The following is a 16255-nucleotide window of genomic DNA, read 5'->3' on the forward strand; positions in this document are numbered from 1 at the left end:
TGCATCTTCTTACATAATTAATAAAAGTAGAATGCCCGCTTGGAAAGGGCATTGTTTGTAAAACCATATGTCAGGATGATCATCTGGCCTTGGGCTGCAGGAACCAGAGAATGGGTGAACATTCTGCAGTTGTTATGGCTGTGATTATATGGTGCATGGCAACTTGCCAGTAGCAGTTTAGTAGCAGTAAAAGGTCTAGAATGTCAGTGGTTTCCTCTGTGTATTAGAACAAAGATCATTTGCAATTTATGAACCTCAGAAAGGGTTTACAGCAGATACTGAAGGATTTGAAATTACAAAAAATAAAAGGACGCTGAATGCTTATAGTAATATCTGCACATGCCCATTCTTAGTTTGGCCCTCCACAGCTGATACCTCTACCCTTTTCCCCTCCTTTCCAGAACACTTGAAAGAGAAGTTGGAGGAATACATGGCCCGTTTTGCCAAAGTGAGGATTGTGCGCACCAAGAAACGAGAAGGGCTGATTCGGACCAGATTGCTGGGAGCCTCGATGGCTAAAGGAGAAGTCTTGACGTTCCTGGACTCCCATTGTGAAGTCAACGTGAATTGGCTACCTCCATTGCTTAGTAAGTGCTTGAACATTAATTGGCCATTAATGTCAGAACACATGGTATAGTTCCAAGAATTAAACTTGTGCCCCAAAATAAGCAGATCCTTGCACTATATAAAAAGGTTAGTACTGTACCACAGGTGGCCTGTGACAATTCTGATATCCCACACACAGCATGAGATTTTTAGACCTTCATATACAGTACACCACTGATTTTTGCTGCAGTAATTGGACAGACATATATGCTGGTTACCTGGAAATTAAAAAGTCAGTATGAGAAAGAGCTTGTTTGTCTGGCAAAACACAGGAATCTGAGCTACTTTATTCCGGAGATGACTAGTAGAACTTCTGCAACATAGTTCTGCTCTCCTGTAGTTTAATTTCTTTTTTTAATAAGAGACTTCTAAATCTAGTACTAGTAAGGAATGTACTGTAAACCTAAGAGCATTAAGGAATGTTTGGTATGCACTATTGTACCTCTTAGTCTTTCACGGTCCACTAAATCAGCTTTTGTTGTAAATATATCCCAGATTTTGGAGTTAAACCCAATAACTACATTCACAATAGGAAGCTCAGAAAGGATGATTTGCTATTGACTGCTGTGCTGGATTCTAGCTGGAACCAGCGAAGCTCCATTAGTCAAAGCATGCGAAGAAACAGTTGTAAGTAGTCTAGGATTTAAGTCAGGAAACAATGCTCCCTTCCCTACACACCTGACTACTCACCCCTTCAGACAAAGATGAGTGCTTCCTTACTTTAGTACAGACAAGAAACTTTTTTTCAGTAAAAGCATCTCTCATAAGGATTGCAGTTTAGCCTGTCCTCAGTGAATGGTCATGATGTCTTGAGTTTTGCTGCTGGAACTGGTTTTGTGGCAAAACATGCTGATTAAACATATTCAAGCAGCAAAATGCCTAGTTCTGTTTCTGAACTACGCAACATAACCCAGAAGGCCAATAACCAGTCTCCCTAAATATCCCTGTCAGATCAGTACCAACATAATCCACAAAATTTAAGCCCATAAGCCCTTTCTGACTAGAATTACAGGGGCACCATTTAGGGAAGGCAGGAGGAGACCCCGAGTTGGTTTTTTTACCATATTTGGGTGAAGTTCTCAGCAGGGGGGAAGATGCAGCCCCTTCTCCTCCCATTGCCATCTGCATCCACAGCATTGCCCCTTGCCACTGACATAGAACTGCTGCTGGCAGAGCTGCTTGGAACCGGGAGCCTGAATCCCAATCTCCTGCACAGAGCCAACAGGGCTTGATGTTGTGGTGTCCCCCTCTCCCCTACCCATTGTGGAGCCAAGCAAGCAAAGCGTGCCCCTCACCACAGTCCCTGCCTTGCGGAGCTGCTGCCACTGTGCCAACTAGGGACTGAGCGCACAGAGCAGCATGCCTCCCTCGGACACAGCCCCTCTCCGTACCCTGAGCTACACCCCTCCCAGCTCCTAGCTACCCCCTGCCTGCACCCTGTGCGGTTTTCAAACCTTTTGAGTTGAGACATACACACCCTTTGAGTTATAATTTTTGATTATCTGAAAAAAAAAACCCAATAACTTTCAGGTGCCTACGTAACCTTTGGAATCACAGTTAAAGTTGCCCCCTCCCTGAAATCTGAAATAGTACCCCTGTTAGGGTACCCAAATTATGTATCCAGTCTATTTCCTAGTTACACTTTTCCTTATTCATAGCATCAGCATTAATCTTTTATTAAGTAGCACCACCATCTTCATGTAAAATTCAAGCTGCTGGTTGTGTGAAGCAGAGAGACCAGTAGACTTCCACAAGCTACACTCAGGTCACTGCTGAAACCACTGGATGTGCTCACCTTATCTAGCACAGATGGGAGTCTTCTGCCTGCTGTTGGGGTTTAAGGGTTAACTTGATGTTGCTCAGTGCATCCCTCAACTAGTGCAAAAATCTTTAGGCTTCTGACCTACTGAGACCTAAGGCTATGATGTCCAGGTGTCCGGTTTTTGACCAGAAAGTTGAAAAGGGGACCTGATGGTGTAGATCTGTCTGGACCGGACACCCAAAGTCCAGTTACTGCGGGTGGGGGGGAGGCACTGAGTCATCACCTGTACCAGCCACTACTCAGCCAGTGCTGCCTCCTACCTGATCGGGTGGCTGCAGGTCCCAGCTCCAGCTCTGCAGGCGAGTCCCTCCCAGCCCACGCAGGGAGAAAAGGAGAGGGGAAAAGCAATGAGCGATGGGGAAAGAGGAGTGAATGGGGCGGGGCCCTAGGGGAAGGGTCAGGGGCTTTGGAGAGATGGGAAGGGAAGGAGAGATTGCAGAACTACTGCTGGTATGTCTGGTTTTTAAATATTACAAAGGATAGGGTTGCCAACTTTCTATTTGCAGAAACCAAGAATAGAGTTGCCAACTTTCTATTTGCAGAAAACTGAACACCCTTGCCCCACCCCTTCCCTGAAGGCCCCCCCTTGCTCACTCCATCCCCCTCCCTCCATCACTCACTTTCCCCCACACTTGCTCATTTTCACCAGCTGGGGGTGCAGGCTCTGGGGTGGAGCTGGAGATGAGGGGCTTGGGGTGCAGGAGAGGGCTCTGGGCTGGGGCCAAGGGGTTCGGAGTGTGGGAAGGGGCTCCAGGATGGGGCAGGAGGTTGGGGTGTGGGCTCTGGAGTGGGGCTAGAAATCAGGGATTCAGGGTGCAGGAGGGGCTCCGGGCTGAGGCAAGGGGATTGGTGTGTGAGAGGGGGTGAAGGCCCTGGGCTGGGGGTGAGGGTTCTGGGGCAGGGCAAGAGATGAGGTGTTTGGGGTTTAGGAGGGGGCTTCAGATTGGGGCAGGTGTGTGTGGGGGTGCAGGCTCTGGGTGGCACTTACCTCAGGCAGCTCCCAGGAAGTTGTCAGCATCTTCCTGTGTCCTAGGTGCAGGGGCTGCCTCTGCAGCTCCCATTGGCCACAGTTCACAGCCAATGGGAGCTGCGGAGCCAGTACTGGAGCGGGGGAGCAGCACGTGGAGCTTTCATGGCCACCGCTAAGCCTACAAGCCAGAGGAAGATGCCAGTATTTTTCTGGGAGTCATGCAGGCAACCTGTCTGTCCCACTGCAGGCGGCCACCAGACTTTCAATGGCCTGGTCAGCAGAGCCAACTGGGTCCCTTTTCAACCGGGCATTCCGGTTAAAAAACGGATGCCTGGCAACCCTACCCAAGAATCACCCATTAGACTTGGAACTTGAAACAGAAAATAAAGCAAAGCAAACACAAGATGAACAAAAAAAAAGTTTCAAGGGCAGCCTGCACTATGTCTTCCTAAAGAGAGGAATAAACCATTTCAGGACCAGTCTTACTCCCTTTAAAGTAAATGAAAAATTTCTAGTTGCTTAAATGGTAGCAGCATCTGGCCCTCTATTGACAGTGGTTCTAAATACCTATTTGTACGTTTTTAAGCGAAGGAAGCACCTCGTAGCTCTTTTAACGCATCCTGCATTTTTTGAACGATACTAGATGAAACTCTAGTGAAGCAGATGGCACATTTGGCACTTACTGCTCTGATGCTGCATCCACAGGGTGAGCAAGGCTGCCCTTATTATGTCTGAATGGATCTGCAGAGCATGTTGAAAAGTCCTGACAGTGAGACAAACTCAACTGTGTCCTAGTGTGAAGGCTTTCTGTGTTTATCAGCCTGCCCTGCCCCTATTTCTGAACAGTTCCTCTGTTGAGACCTCACAAATACTAGGGCTAAGAAAAGAATAATCACTTAGGGTTTTATAACATGAGAAAGTTGCAACATTTTAAGTCAAATTGTGTTTTAACTGGTGCAAGCCCATGTATGGAAACTTTTAATACAAAATAAGAGTGGCTTATTTGGGTTAGCTTAAACTGATTCCTAATCGATTACACTAATCAGAAATAAGCCACTCTTACACTGAAATGAGTGTCCACACAAGGTTTGTTTGCTGTGGTTTAACCAGATCGGTTCAAAGTCACTCCTTTAATTAATGCAGTGTAGTTGGAGCCATGTCGGTCCCAGAACATTAGAGAGACAAAGACCCACCTTGTACCTTTAGTTAAAGCAGTGCAGTGTTCTCATATAGACCAGGACTTCTCTCTCACCACAGGAGCAGTATAGCAAAAATGAAATGTTCTGATTACTGGCACATACGCTTTTTGGTTTTGGGGTATTTTTGGTGCATTTTTTTTAAATGCACAATTTAAAAATGAACAGATTTTGTTGAAACTTTACAAAAGAAATGGCCTCTGTGCAAAAGCTGAGCACAGAAATTTTCAGACCAAAAGGAATTTTGAGAGAATTATGAGCAGTTGAAAAGGGAGTTGCACTGGATTTCAACCATAGCTCAGCAGTCATTACAGTACCTCTTTGTGTGTGAGAGAGAGAGCAGTTACTCTCAGCCCTTCTGCAAAAGGCTGATCAATTTGAACGGCAGATCGGTACTTCCTCACGCGCACACGCAATAATATGGTTCCATCAAGAGCCATACTGCCATGAAAGAGCCCTGTCAATGGGCTGGCATGCCTCCTGAGCATGCCCTTATAGCTTGAGATCACTCTTCAGCAGTCCTGCCTCAGTTTTCCCACTTTTCTTCAGCTCAGGGCCCCTGAAACTACGAGACAAACTTTCCTCTGGTGCAACACACCCCTCCTTGGAGCTGAGTTTATTAACATAACAAAATCTATCCCAAAACAAAAGTCCCAAATCTTCAGCAACTCTTTCTCATTCACTCTTTCACTCTCATTCAGTCTTTCACACTGAGGCCTCCCCTCCCTGGAGTCTTTTTTTCCTGAAGACTCAGGGTTTCCTGCTGGAGCTTACTCACTCCTAGCAGTCTCTATAATGTTTCATTCCCTATTCTCTCCATCCCCCCAATTCTCTGAAGTGTCCTGTTCCTCTTTATAGGAGAATCAGCTCTTCCTTATCCAATTGGTTCTACTAATTAAACTGTACACCTCATCCCAGGTGTGGTAGGCAGGGCTACTTGTATGGGGCAGACCACTAAGCTTTAGAGGGGCAGGCTATCTCACTACAATGCTCTTGAGGGAGGAATGAGTTCCAAAGATCAGTGCAACATTTGACAGTATTGCAGGTTTGAAGGAAGATGATGCCAAGGTGAGTGAGCACCACTCTAACCCAGTTCTCTCTATGCCTATCTGTGCCCTTTTCTGATGCAGAGGGTTCCAATCCTGCCATCTGTTCTCAGGGAGAGGCTTCTGCAGGTTTCTGGAACGGATAGGCTCATGTTAGTAAGCCACCTCTCTACCTGCCCAATGCGCCCAATCCCATATGCTTTAGCTTCCCTCCATCTGTGAAACTAGAGGAGAGCATCAGGGCCAAAGTGTCAGAATCCCATGTTGATTGTTACCAGGACTGCCATTGAAAAGAGATGGTATTGAAACTGACATGGTGGTGGTAATTAAGTACAATACTACCTGGCGCACTAGTGCATGTTGTTACTTTTAGTAATTATATCCTAATAATAGGAAACCTCATTTCAGCTTTTTGGAGGAGGCCTGGAGATTTTTGTGAGATAATTAACATGTTTTTACTGTGTTTCACCGTTAGAGGTGTAAGTCTGAAAAGACAACACAACTTCCCGATGTAACCATTTCACGCTACTGGACATCTCAGAGCTGCCCCTTTTTCAAACCTCAAATGAGGAAAGGTGGGAAGTTGAGTCTCACACTGACACTTTTCAAAAGAGAGGGAGAAAAAAGAATATGCTGGAGCCTTCTTCGCTCCTCATAGAAATGAGCAATACTTTTTTGCATGTTGTTGCTTTTGGCTTTGGAGTTCACCTTTAATTTTCAGTGGTTGAATTAGAAACTGGTGCACACTAAAATGCCACAACAGCAGATGCAGAATTACTGCAAGGTCCAGTATTCATACATTGAAACACAAATAAATGGGAAAGCATTTCCTCTTCAAGTTTCCACTGTATAGACCTCACACTAAACAAGTAGTGTTTTTATATTTTATTTGCTGGCTAGTTCCTTTGTTGACAGATTGGGGACAGCCCAGATTAGTAAAGTGACAGAGATATAGATGACTGGACTTCTCTGGGTCTCACTGGGATGTGACTCGCTTTAAAGAATTATAATTGCTTCTAATCAATGCCCAACTGCATTAAGTCCACTTTAGATAAAGGTCTGATGCAGATTTGAAAAGTGAAATGATTTGAGGGCCGTAGGGAATTAAGCAGGCAATCTTCAAACTTCAAAAAACCTGGGGGATTTGCTATGCAGTAATATGATAGATGGCTTGACTAGACATGCCATTTCCTATTTTCTGCTTTCATCTTTCAGACCAGATTGCACTAAACCACAAAACCATTGTGTGTCCCATGATTGATGTCATTGACCACAATCACTTTGGCTATGAGGCACAGGCGGGGGATGCCATGCGAGGAGCCTTCGACTGGGAAATGTACTACAAAAGAATACCGATTCCTCCAGAGCTCCAGAGATCTGATCCCAGTGACCCCTTTGAGTAAGTAGCAGTAAAGGGAAGAGTTGGAGCAAGAGGCAGAGAGAGCAAATAAGGTAACTGTGATAACAGAAACACCAAGCCCTAGGCTTTCTAGACCAATTAGCCCTAATTAAAGGTAATAAAAGCAAAAAGCCACAAATGGCAGAACAGTGAGAAATGGTCAATGTAATAAGTTATGAAATAGCAGAGGGTGTGCTTGGATGCACAGAATTTCCTTGCCTCTGGCATGTGTCAGCAGGATGCGGGGGAGGAGGGCAGGGAAGAGGACTTTGTGTGTAAGAGTGAGGCCAAGACAGAAACACATACTTGTAGTTAGCAGGAAAGAAGAGTTGAGAGAGGACAAGAAATAAATGTGACTATAGTTATTCTCTTCTTATTCCTCAGAATATTTCCTGAACATACTTTAGTTTGATTCTTTTGCTGAAGATTAATGCAATAGCTGCACCAATAGCTGAGTCCACATTCTGCTAGAAAAGGGTCTGTTTATGATGGATGGTATTGCTACTGTCTATGTATTGCTATAATTTAAACACAGTCCTATCAAAGCAGAATAATATCAAGTTGATTTGTAAATAATCTCTGATAAGACCATGTCAGATCCTGGTATTGTATGGATCAGATAATTCATAGTAATGACCTACTAGTCTCCACAAAGCTGGATCTGTTTTTATTTTATTCTTGTCAGGTAAGGACAACATGGGATTTATCCTCATCAGCAGAGAGAGAAACCTGGATTAGTTCATTAAACTTTCAGAATCAGTCATGCAGCTCACAACCCAGCAGGGCTGGCAATGAGATTTGCTCTGATGCTCTCATTGTCCATTACTGAAACTCAGCATTGTATCTAGACCTGTCATTCAGATTTTCACAGTTTAAAAACATCAAAAAAACTTTCTCTGGTCTCAAAGCCCAGCACTACCTAAAAAATTGGGTCTGATTTGTGCAGAATGCAGCACCGTTTCCATGGATTTAACAGGTTCTGTCCCTGGGGGAAGAGATGCTGATTCCTTTGGTTTATCTTCACTGCAAAGTTAACTTGTGTTATAACTAGATTGCTCCAGTTATCTTGAGCCTGTCTGCACACAAAGTCCCCTTGTTCATGTGCAATGGTGTCAGAGTGGCCACAGTTTATTAGCTGCTAACATGACTACTCTGTAATGTGGATTCAGGCTAGTGCTGCAACACAATGCTCAAGAGCCACTAGTCCTCCGATGCCTTCCCACAATTCCTCCTATGTCCCTTGGACAGTCATCTTTTCTTGCCATATACCTATTCCCTGCTTCCAGACCAGCAGTCACCTAGCACTTTGAATAGTCCAGTTCAGGTTTTGAGCCCCACCTTTACGCATAGCTTCTACCACCAGTTGCAGTCCTCCAGCTCTGGTTCAGAGCTATTTTTTGTAACACTTGCATTTTTCTAATGTTTTGCAGTACTCAACTCTCAAAGGAGAGATAAAAAGAGAATTAAAAGGGAAACATTTAAAATCTGTGTGTTCTATTCTAAACAAAGAAATAATTAATGCATCTCCAGGCAACCCTAGCTTTTATACTAGCAAGTCAAAGGGAAGTTTTCACTGTTTTTCTGTAGTCAATAAAATGGCAAAAATAAGCATTACAATATTGCATAGCAGATATTACCCTTAGAGTAATGACACCTATAAGTCCTATATAAACTTTTGAATTTTTTTGGATTCCAAAGGGATGGGTTAGAATAAAGTTCTCCATGGTAAAATATACGATTTAAACAAAATGCAGTCTGCTTCTGCAAAAGTTAATGTGTTTTTTAAAAGTTTATATCCGAAACAATGGTAAAATCTGGTAACTGAAGAAAGACAAGAAATGGTGTGTGCATTTAAGACTAAAAGAAAGTGCATTGGGTGAAAAACAACTCTTGTGTTTATTCACTATCTTTAAAAATATTATCTTTGTATAATGTCTTTTATAAAGAGGTATCATAAACAACGACAGTCTACATTATATACATAGTCTAGTAATGTCAAAACAACCTGTAACATAGGCACAAGACAAGTAAAATACAATAGCATACATATACAGGCAGCTTCTTTAGATGCTGTAATCTGTAAAATTGCCAGAGCCTTTCCCCACTGCCAGAGCCTTTGACTGTGGTGAGGGAAAGGCTCTGTCTGTGGGGAGACAGCAGAACACTACACTGTTAAAAATAGCAGTGTAGACATAGGAGGCACATCTTGGGTATATAGACAGCCTTTGTGGGGTACCTATCCTAGGGTTCAGGTGTATCTTTACTTGCCTAAGCAGTGCCTTGCCATCTACATTGCTATTTATACTTGTGCTGTGTGTACTCTACACAGTATCCAAGTGTAGACATGATGGTTGGCGGGGGATGGTTGTTTTTTTTGCCAATATAGTTATATTGGTACAAGCCCAAGTATGGACACAGTTATATGGGTACAAAGTGTCTTATAACAGTACAGCTTATTTTCCTTCCCATATGGAAATAGCTATACCAGTATAAACTTCTTTAAATCAATACAACTCTGTCCACACTAGGGGACTATGCTGTACCAGTATAGTTAAAGTGGTTCAAATTTCCAGTGCAAGCAAGGTTTTACACCCTGTGTAGTTATAGAGCTCTGTGCAAAGTTTGCACAAAATGTTACCCAGTCGGAATGGTAGCATCTGATACTGACTGCCTTCATTCATCACCGATGTAAATGACTACACAAGGTGCAAGGAAGGATTTAATCAGGCCTGTAGTACTTGGCACCTCTGAGGTGATTTGAGTTCTCTTGGTTGCAGTAGACAATATCAGGTTTGATCCAGTGTTTACCAAAGGCAATGGGAGTCTTTCTGTTAACTTCCCAGGGACCACTACTTTACATCACAAACTGGGAGGCAGAATATAAGGCAGCCATAGGGCTGCCACTTCTCAGGTACAAAAGAGGGGCCATTCTGAGCTAGGAAAGGGGAGTACAGAAGTGGGCAGCAGTGTGGGAGACAGGAGGTGGCTCCAGGAGGCGGAGCGGGGCACTGTTGAGCAGAAGCAGCCACCCCATGGTGAGGAACAGGGTACTGTGAAGCTTCTGACATGAGCTCTTTTTGCTCTCCATCAGCTTATTGGTCAGGTAGGAAGCACTGGCTATTTAATGGCTCCTGACAGAAAGCCATGGAGCAGCAAGGACGGAGAGCAAGCAGCAGCACCACAGAGGAGGAAAAGAAAGACGAGATCCCACTAGCAGCTGCTCAAGAGGTGACTCTGCTGACAAAAACCAAGACTTTTAATGTCCTGGAAAGACTTCTATATTTCTTGGAGCAGCTATCTCAAAAAAGGGGCAATCTTGGGAAAACCTGTTCCCTCTAAGCTGTGCGCGTGTGCACGCACACACAGATCCTAAACTCCACGCACATGGCGAAACACCATGCGCACAAAAATTTGCACAGAAGAAATTTTTTGCGCACATGGCCTGTCAAAAATTAGAGGGAACGTGGGTAGCAACCCTAGGCATTTTGTGCTAGGTCATTTCTTCCATTCAGAAGTACTTTCTTTCCAAGAACAAAATGGAGCATTGCTAAAAAGCATTGCTAAAAAGCAGCATGGTTTTGCTTTGACTAGCGATTATTATTTCGTCATTCAAAGCCAGTACTACTTTTCTTTATGCAGAAAAAATTCAACTTCTACCCCACTTATATGCACAGGCTTAAAAATATCTGATGCTTTTAATACATAGCATATGACAAACAAGGTAAACATTACAAGCCTAGACCATCAGAAAGTTAATTGACCTAGACAGTTTTTGTAGCAGTGAAGTTGAGCCGTTTTCCTTTAGGTATGTGTGTACTGACATTAAAGGCAGATTCAACCAACAACATGCTACTATTTTGTAAGCAGTATGTATTTTATTTTGTTTTGTTTTTGTTAGGGTAAATATTTTGCCCTTGGTATTCTAGTAGCTGTACTTCTTGCCAACAGTTTCCGATCTGGGCAGATTCTTAATGAACTGAGAAATTGCCAACTTTTTAAATAAGATACCAGTAGTTAATAGCTATGGATTCGAAAATAGTGGTGGTGGTTTTTTCTTTTTTTTTTTTTTGGTTTGTTTTTTCTTCCTATTGAAGATGTTGGCACAGTGTGTGTCTTAGCATGGAAGGTCACCTCAGCCTAAGATGTGATGCACCTCAGAAAGCAGACCACAATACTGAAGACTAAAGCACAGCTACTATATTATTTGAACAAGAGACTTGCGTTCTGTCTGCACACAATCCAAAAGATTGCTGCAGTGGACACAAGCAGAGAAAATTGTATGAGTAGCCCCTACACTAACAATCAGAACTGTTGTCAGGTAGGCTTTTGCTGTGACTGTATTTGGCAGCTTGCTGAACTCCATAGCCAGCTGAGCTGGTAACTTTGGAATTAAAATACTTTTGTTTTTGTTTTTACTGTCATCCAGTTTGGCAGTTGATTATGTGTGGCAGTTGCATCTTCCTACTGGACACTGTATTTCTATATAAAATCCACTTGACTGGGAAGAATCTAGATTCTTTTAGCCATTTGAAACAAAAGTGTGGGTATGTCTTACTATGCATACATCCACATTGTCATTTAAGCAGCAGCTTCCTTCCTAATTAGAGCAGAACTGGGAGCATAGCTGCAGTGCATCTGACAGCTTTTCGATCAGGCACCCCCATTTTCATTCCTTTGTAACTTGCTCATCACAAATTGGTTTTTGACTAAAACTTGCATAAAGGTTATGACTGGAAATGTCAGGTTTCAGAGTAGCAGCCGTGTTAGTCTGTATTCGCAAAAAGAAAAGGAGTACTTGTGGCACCTTAGAGACTAACAAATTTATTAGAGCATAAGCTTTCGTGAGCTACAGCTCACTTCATCGGATGCATTTGTAGAGCTGTAGCTCACGAAAGCTTATGCTCTAATAAATTTGTTAGTCTCTAAGGTGCCACAAGTACTCCTTGACTGGAAATGTGTGAGTGACCCAGCAGCCCATCCCCCAAACTATGTTGATTTTATGATGCCAATGCATGTACCCTGAATGTGCAGCCCATTGAAGGCAATGGCAAAACTTCCATTGATTTCACTGGACCAGGATTTAGCCCTACAAGCTAAATTCTTCCATCAAAGCTGTATACATCCCCAGAAAACAGTTTATCCAATGAAATTTAAAATCTCATCTGTAACTGTCAAGGTTCCTTCCCCACTCTGAACTCTAGGGTACAGATGTGAGGACCTGCATGAAAGACCCCCTAAGCTTACTCTTACCAGCTGAGGTTAAACAGTGCCACCACCAAAGTGCTACACAAAGAACAGGGGAAGTGCCCACTTGGAAACGTCTTCCTCCCCCAATATTACAAAATGTTCATACCCCTGGCACGTGGCAGGCATTAGTAACCATCGATACCAGTGGATACTGTTACAATTCATTTTTATCACATCCAAATAAATTAAAATATCAATTCAAAACAACCAGTTACCAATCACAAACTAATAAAACCAATACATTAAACAGACAGAGATATATAGGAGGAAGAATAGGGTACTGTTTGGAGCAGGTACTCTTTGTTATATATTTGTACAGTATCTAGCACAATGGAGCCCTCAACCATGATTGAGGTGGGGAAGGAGATGCTACTAGAAGCTATTGGAATACAAATAAGTTATAATAATAATATATTATTGGAATGACTTGACAGCTGAGAGGATTATTCTGCTCCTTAATGGACATCTGTCAATAGCTTTGATCTCTGAACTGCTGACTTCCACCTATGAAAGTCCATGTCAGTTTTGCCCTAGAACTACGTATTGCCCTCAGCATAGTTCTTTCTGAAGTGCCCTGATCAGCTACTCAAGTAGATATGCCACCTTCAAACCTGTTGTTTGCTCCTGGAATTTTTTACTGGACAGGATGAGAGTGTGTTATTTTTCAGATCATGAGAGAGAGAGAATGGTTCAGTGGTTAGGGCATTAGCTTATGACTTGGGAGATCTGGGTGTGAGTCCTTACTCCACTACAGACTTCCTTGGGCAGGTCGTTTAGCCTCTCTATGCCTCAGTTTCCCCATCTGTAAAATAGGCATATTAAGACTTCCATGCCTCTCAGGCGTGTTATGAGGCTAAATACATTAAAGATTGTGAGACATTCAAATACTATTGGGGCAGTGAGGCATCTATATAGAGACAGAATTTCAGTTGCATTCTGGATGTTCACAAGGAAAGGAAACCAGTAGCTTCCTTGAATTTGTATTGATGTCTTTGGTTCCTCTTCTGGGACTGACCTTCAGGATGGTTATGACATATGAATTTGGAGTGGATGGCGTTGCTGATAGCCTGGCAGATTGCCAGTCACCTTCTCTTTGAATTGCATCTAGAATTACTTTTGCAAACTATGGTAAGGTTTGTGTCTTGTCTGAACTTGACACATTTTATTTTAGAAATGGAGTCGTATTTACTTCTCGACCCTTTTCCTGCAGCTCCTTGCTTTCACTATTTATATGTTCTCTTGAAAGCATGTCAGCTCACAGAAACTCCTTACCAGGCCTGTATTTCACATTTGACAATTGCTTTTTGCAATTTTATGATCATTTTCTGAAGTTTAGGTAGTGCTTTTGGACAATGATTTCTGTAATATGGCTTCCGCTGCTTTATAGTCTGTGTCTTCTATGACTGATCTCTGCCCATAAACATATTCATAAAGCCTCTCACAACCAGGAACTGTTGCCAGTATTTCTTTTTCTATCTGAGCATCATTCGGTTGCGTTTTAGTCCATGCTGGGTATTCACAGGATATACAGCATAAAGACAGCCTCCAGACCATGTGAGTTTGCATAGACTAAGGGCCAGATTTTCTGCTTTAGTTAAGCTGTGGTTGGCAGAAGATCAAAGACAGTCAACAATAACTTTGATGCCTTTTTGTGTTCTCCTAATCCTGTGGTACTATGAAGATCATAAGATTTTTGCAATGAAAAATGGAAAAACTGACTCACCACAGGCAAAAACTGGCACACCTATGACAAACCCATATTCCCTCCCCCTGTTAATGTGACTCTACCTCCTGTGGGAGTGAAGAACAATATTTCTGTATAACCCAATACATTTTCTCCAAAAATAAGTGAACAAGAGACAGATGCGTGTGTTTAATTAACATTGTGTTAATCTGAGGTGTAAAGTTCATCAAGGCCAAACCTTCTACTGGTGTGACTTCACTGACTTTTCTAGAGTTACCCCAGCAAGCAATTTTGATTGAGAAGTTAGATAAAAACATCAAATACTCTTGTTGGAAGGTTGAAATGTAACACTACTTTATTTCTTAGAAGTCAGAATAACACACAAGCCCCCCAAAACAGAAACAAACAAATCAGGCTGCTCCCTAAATCATAGAAGGACAACTACCCCACCTTATGCGAGGCCAGCTGTGTGCTGATGGTTTGCTGCTGGGTTCAGATCGCATGCTTCCCTACATGCTTCCCTTAGCCTATAAGCAGGACCAGGAAAAATCCCTGAAATTTTGAAGGAGCCTACCATTTTGATGCAGTTTTCAATACACCACCAATAAGCAGTTCATATCCCTCCCAAAACAGTACTTATCAAACTGTTCACAAGTACTTCATGGCCTATCTCAGATGACTAGAGCTGTGCAATCATTTTCTTTGGTTTCAATATGTGGGAGTTGACATTCTCCAAATATCACTTTCACTTTGGGATTTGGATTTTAACACAAAAACTCAAAGGATATCTCAAATGAAATCACCAATATCTACAGTTGTCAACCTGCTGCCTCCCACAAGTATTGCATTAATTTACAAAAAGAAAAGGAGTACTTGTGGCACCTTAGAGACTAACAAATTTATTAGAGCATAAGCTTTCGTGAGCTCACGAAAGCTTATGCTCTAATAAATTTGTTAGTCTCTAAGGTGCCACAAGTACTCCTTTTCTTTTTGCGAATACAGACTAACATGGCTGCTACTCTGAAACCTGTCATTAATTTACAAAGTACCACACTACACAGCTCCTCTTATACACAGCAGCATATCTATAGAATGGGTTACTTAAACCATCATAAATGCATTTAAATTGGAGAAGTCCAAAGGAAAATTCTTAAGGACCTTAATTTCCTTCTAAAAGAAAAAAGAAAATCAGTAAGAGACCAGATTACCTACTGCCTTAGGGTGAACCATTTGAATCAGTCAATATTGTTAGAGAGCTTATTCCTTCACTCTCCCACTTCCCTGGTCCTTCTCGCATGAACAGAGAGCAACAATACCCGAAGTCCGAAGGTGCAAATAATTCGATGTTTATTGGGGTGAACTTCCAGCAAGCTTAAATCCAAGTTCCTTTTTCCTTATTTTTGAATCCCAACTTACTTCCTGTTTGCCCCTAATTTATATAGTAATATTCTTAGCTATACCTTAACCATTCTACTGAAATTTAACTAACCAATCCTAACATATTGTAACATGATTAACTAACCAATTATATCCCACCACCTTAATTAGTTTACACCCAGCAAAATTAATTATACAACAGACAGAAACAATTGCAGAACCAGACAGAGACCATGCCAATAAACAATCGCAAAATGGGAACTATAATTACAAAACAATACAGAAGTGAGGATTTCACAACTACATCTATAAAGACATAAGGGTTTCCCAGCTGTGTCTATTGATAAGTGAGTTCTTAAAAGACAGAAAACTATCAACCTAAATTTCCTTTTACATCTTCTAGGCTCTTCCCTTTCTCTGGAAGTGATAGATCGGATCACCTTCCTAACAGCCCCATATTGACTAGTTTGGAATGTGAGGATGTGACCGGTCTCTTCCCAGCTTATGGCTGCTTCTGCTGCTTAGCCAAAGGCCTTAGCCTAAGCACAGGGCCTCAGCCTGTCACAGTAAGAGAAGGCCCTTACACCGGCAGACAGTGATTTTGATTCTTTCTTTTATACCTTTAGAACTAGCCAAGAGATAAGAATACACCTTAATTCTTAGAGTATAGGCCTTTACAGACAGGCCTGAATATCTATATCCTAACAAATATCCTATAGATTTAAATGACTTGGCTTTCAAAATTATAAAAAAAGAAAAATCCCATTGAAAAAATTCCAGTGAAGAAAATTAAGCTTATCATCAGTTTAAGAGAAAAGATTAGCTATTTTTTTCCTTAAAATACTTTTCAAGGGACACAAGAATTTTGGCCCAGACTTTAATGGTCTGCAAGTCCTGTGCTTCTAAGG

The 16255-nt window shown here is 42.2% G+C and overlaps 1 protein-coding gene across 5 annotated transcripts in view; it reads left to right on the forward strand.

Moving 5' to 3' along the window:
* GALNTL6 (polypeptide N-acetylgalactosaminyltransferase like 6) overlaps nt 1–16255 on the forward strand; it is a 934158-nt gene that overhangs the window by 792801 nt on the left and 125102 nt on the right. For all 5 annotated transcript variants that reach the window (XM_038398387.2, XM_043513416.1, XM_038398385.2 and 2 more), the window contains exons 6-7: nt 402–587; nt 6856–7039. In XM_038398387.2, coding sequence (XP_038254315.1) covers nt 402–587; nt 6856–7039 — 370 coding nt within the window. The remainder of the gene's footprint in view (nt 1–401; nt 588–6855; nt 7040–16255) is intronic.

Source organism: Dermochelys coriacea, chromosome 4, assembly GCF_009764565.3.
Source record: "Dermochelys coriacea isolate rDerCor1 chromosome 4, rDerCor1.pri.v4, whole genome shotgun sequence".
Taxonomy (NCBI): domain Eukaryota; kingdom Metazoa; phylum Chordata; order Testudines; family Dermochelyidae; genus Dermochelys; species Dermochelys coriacea.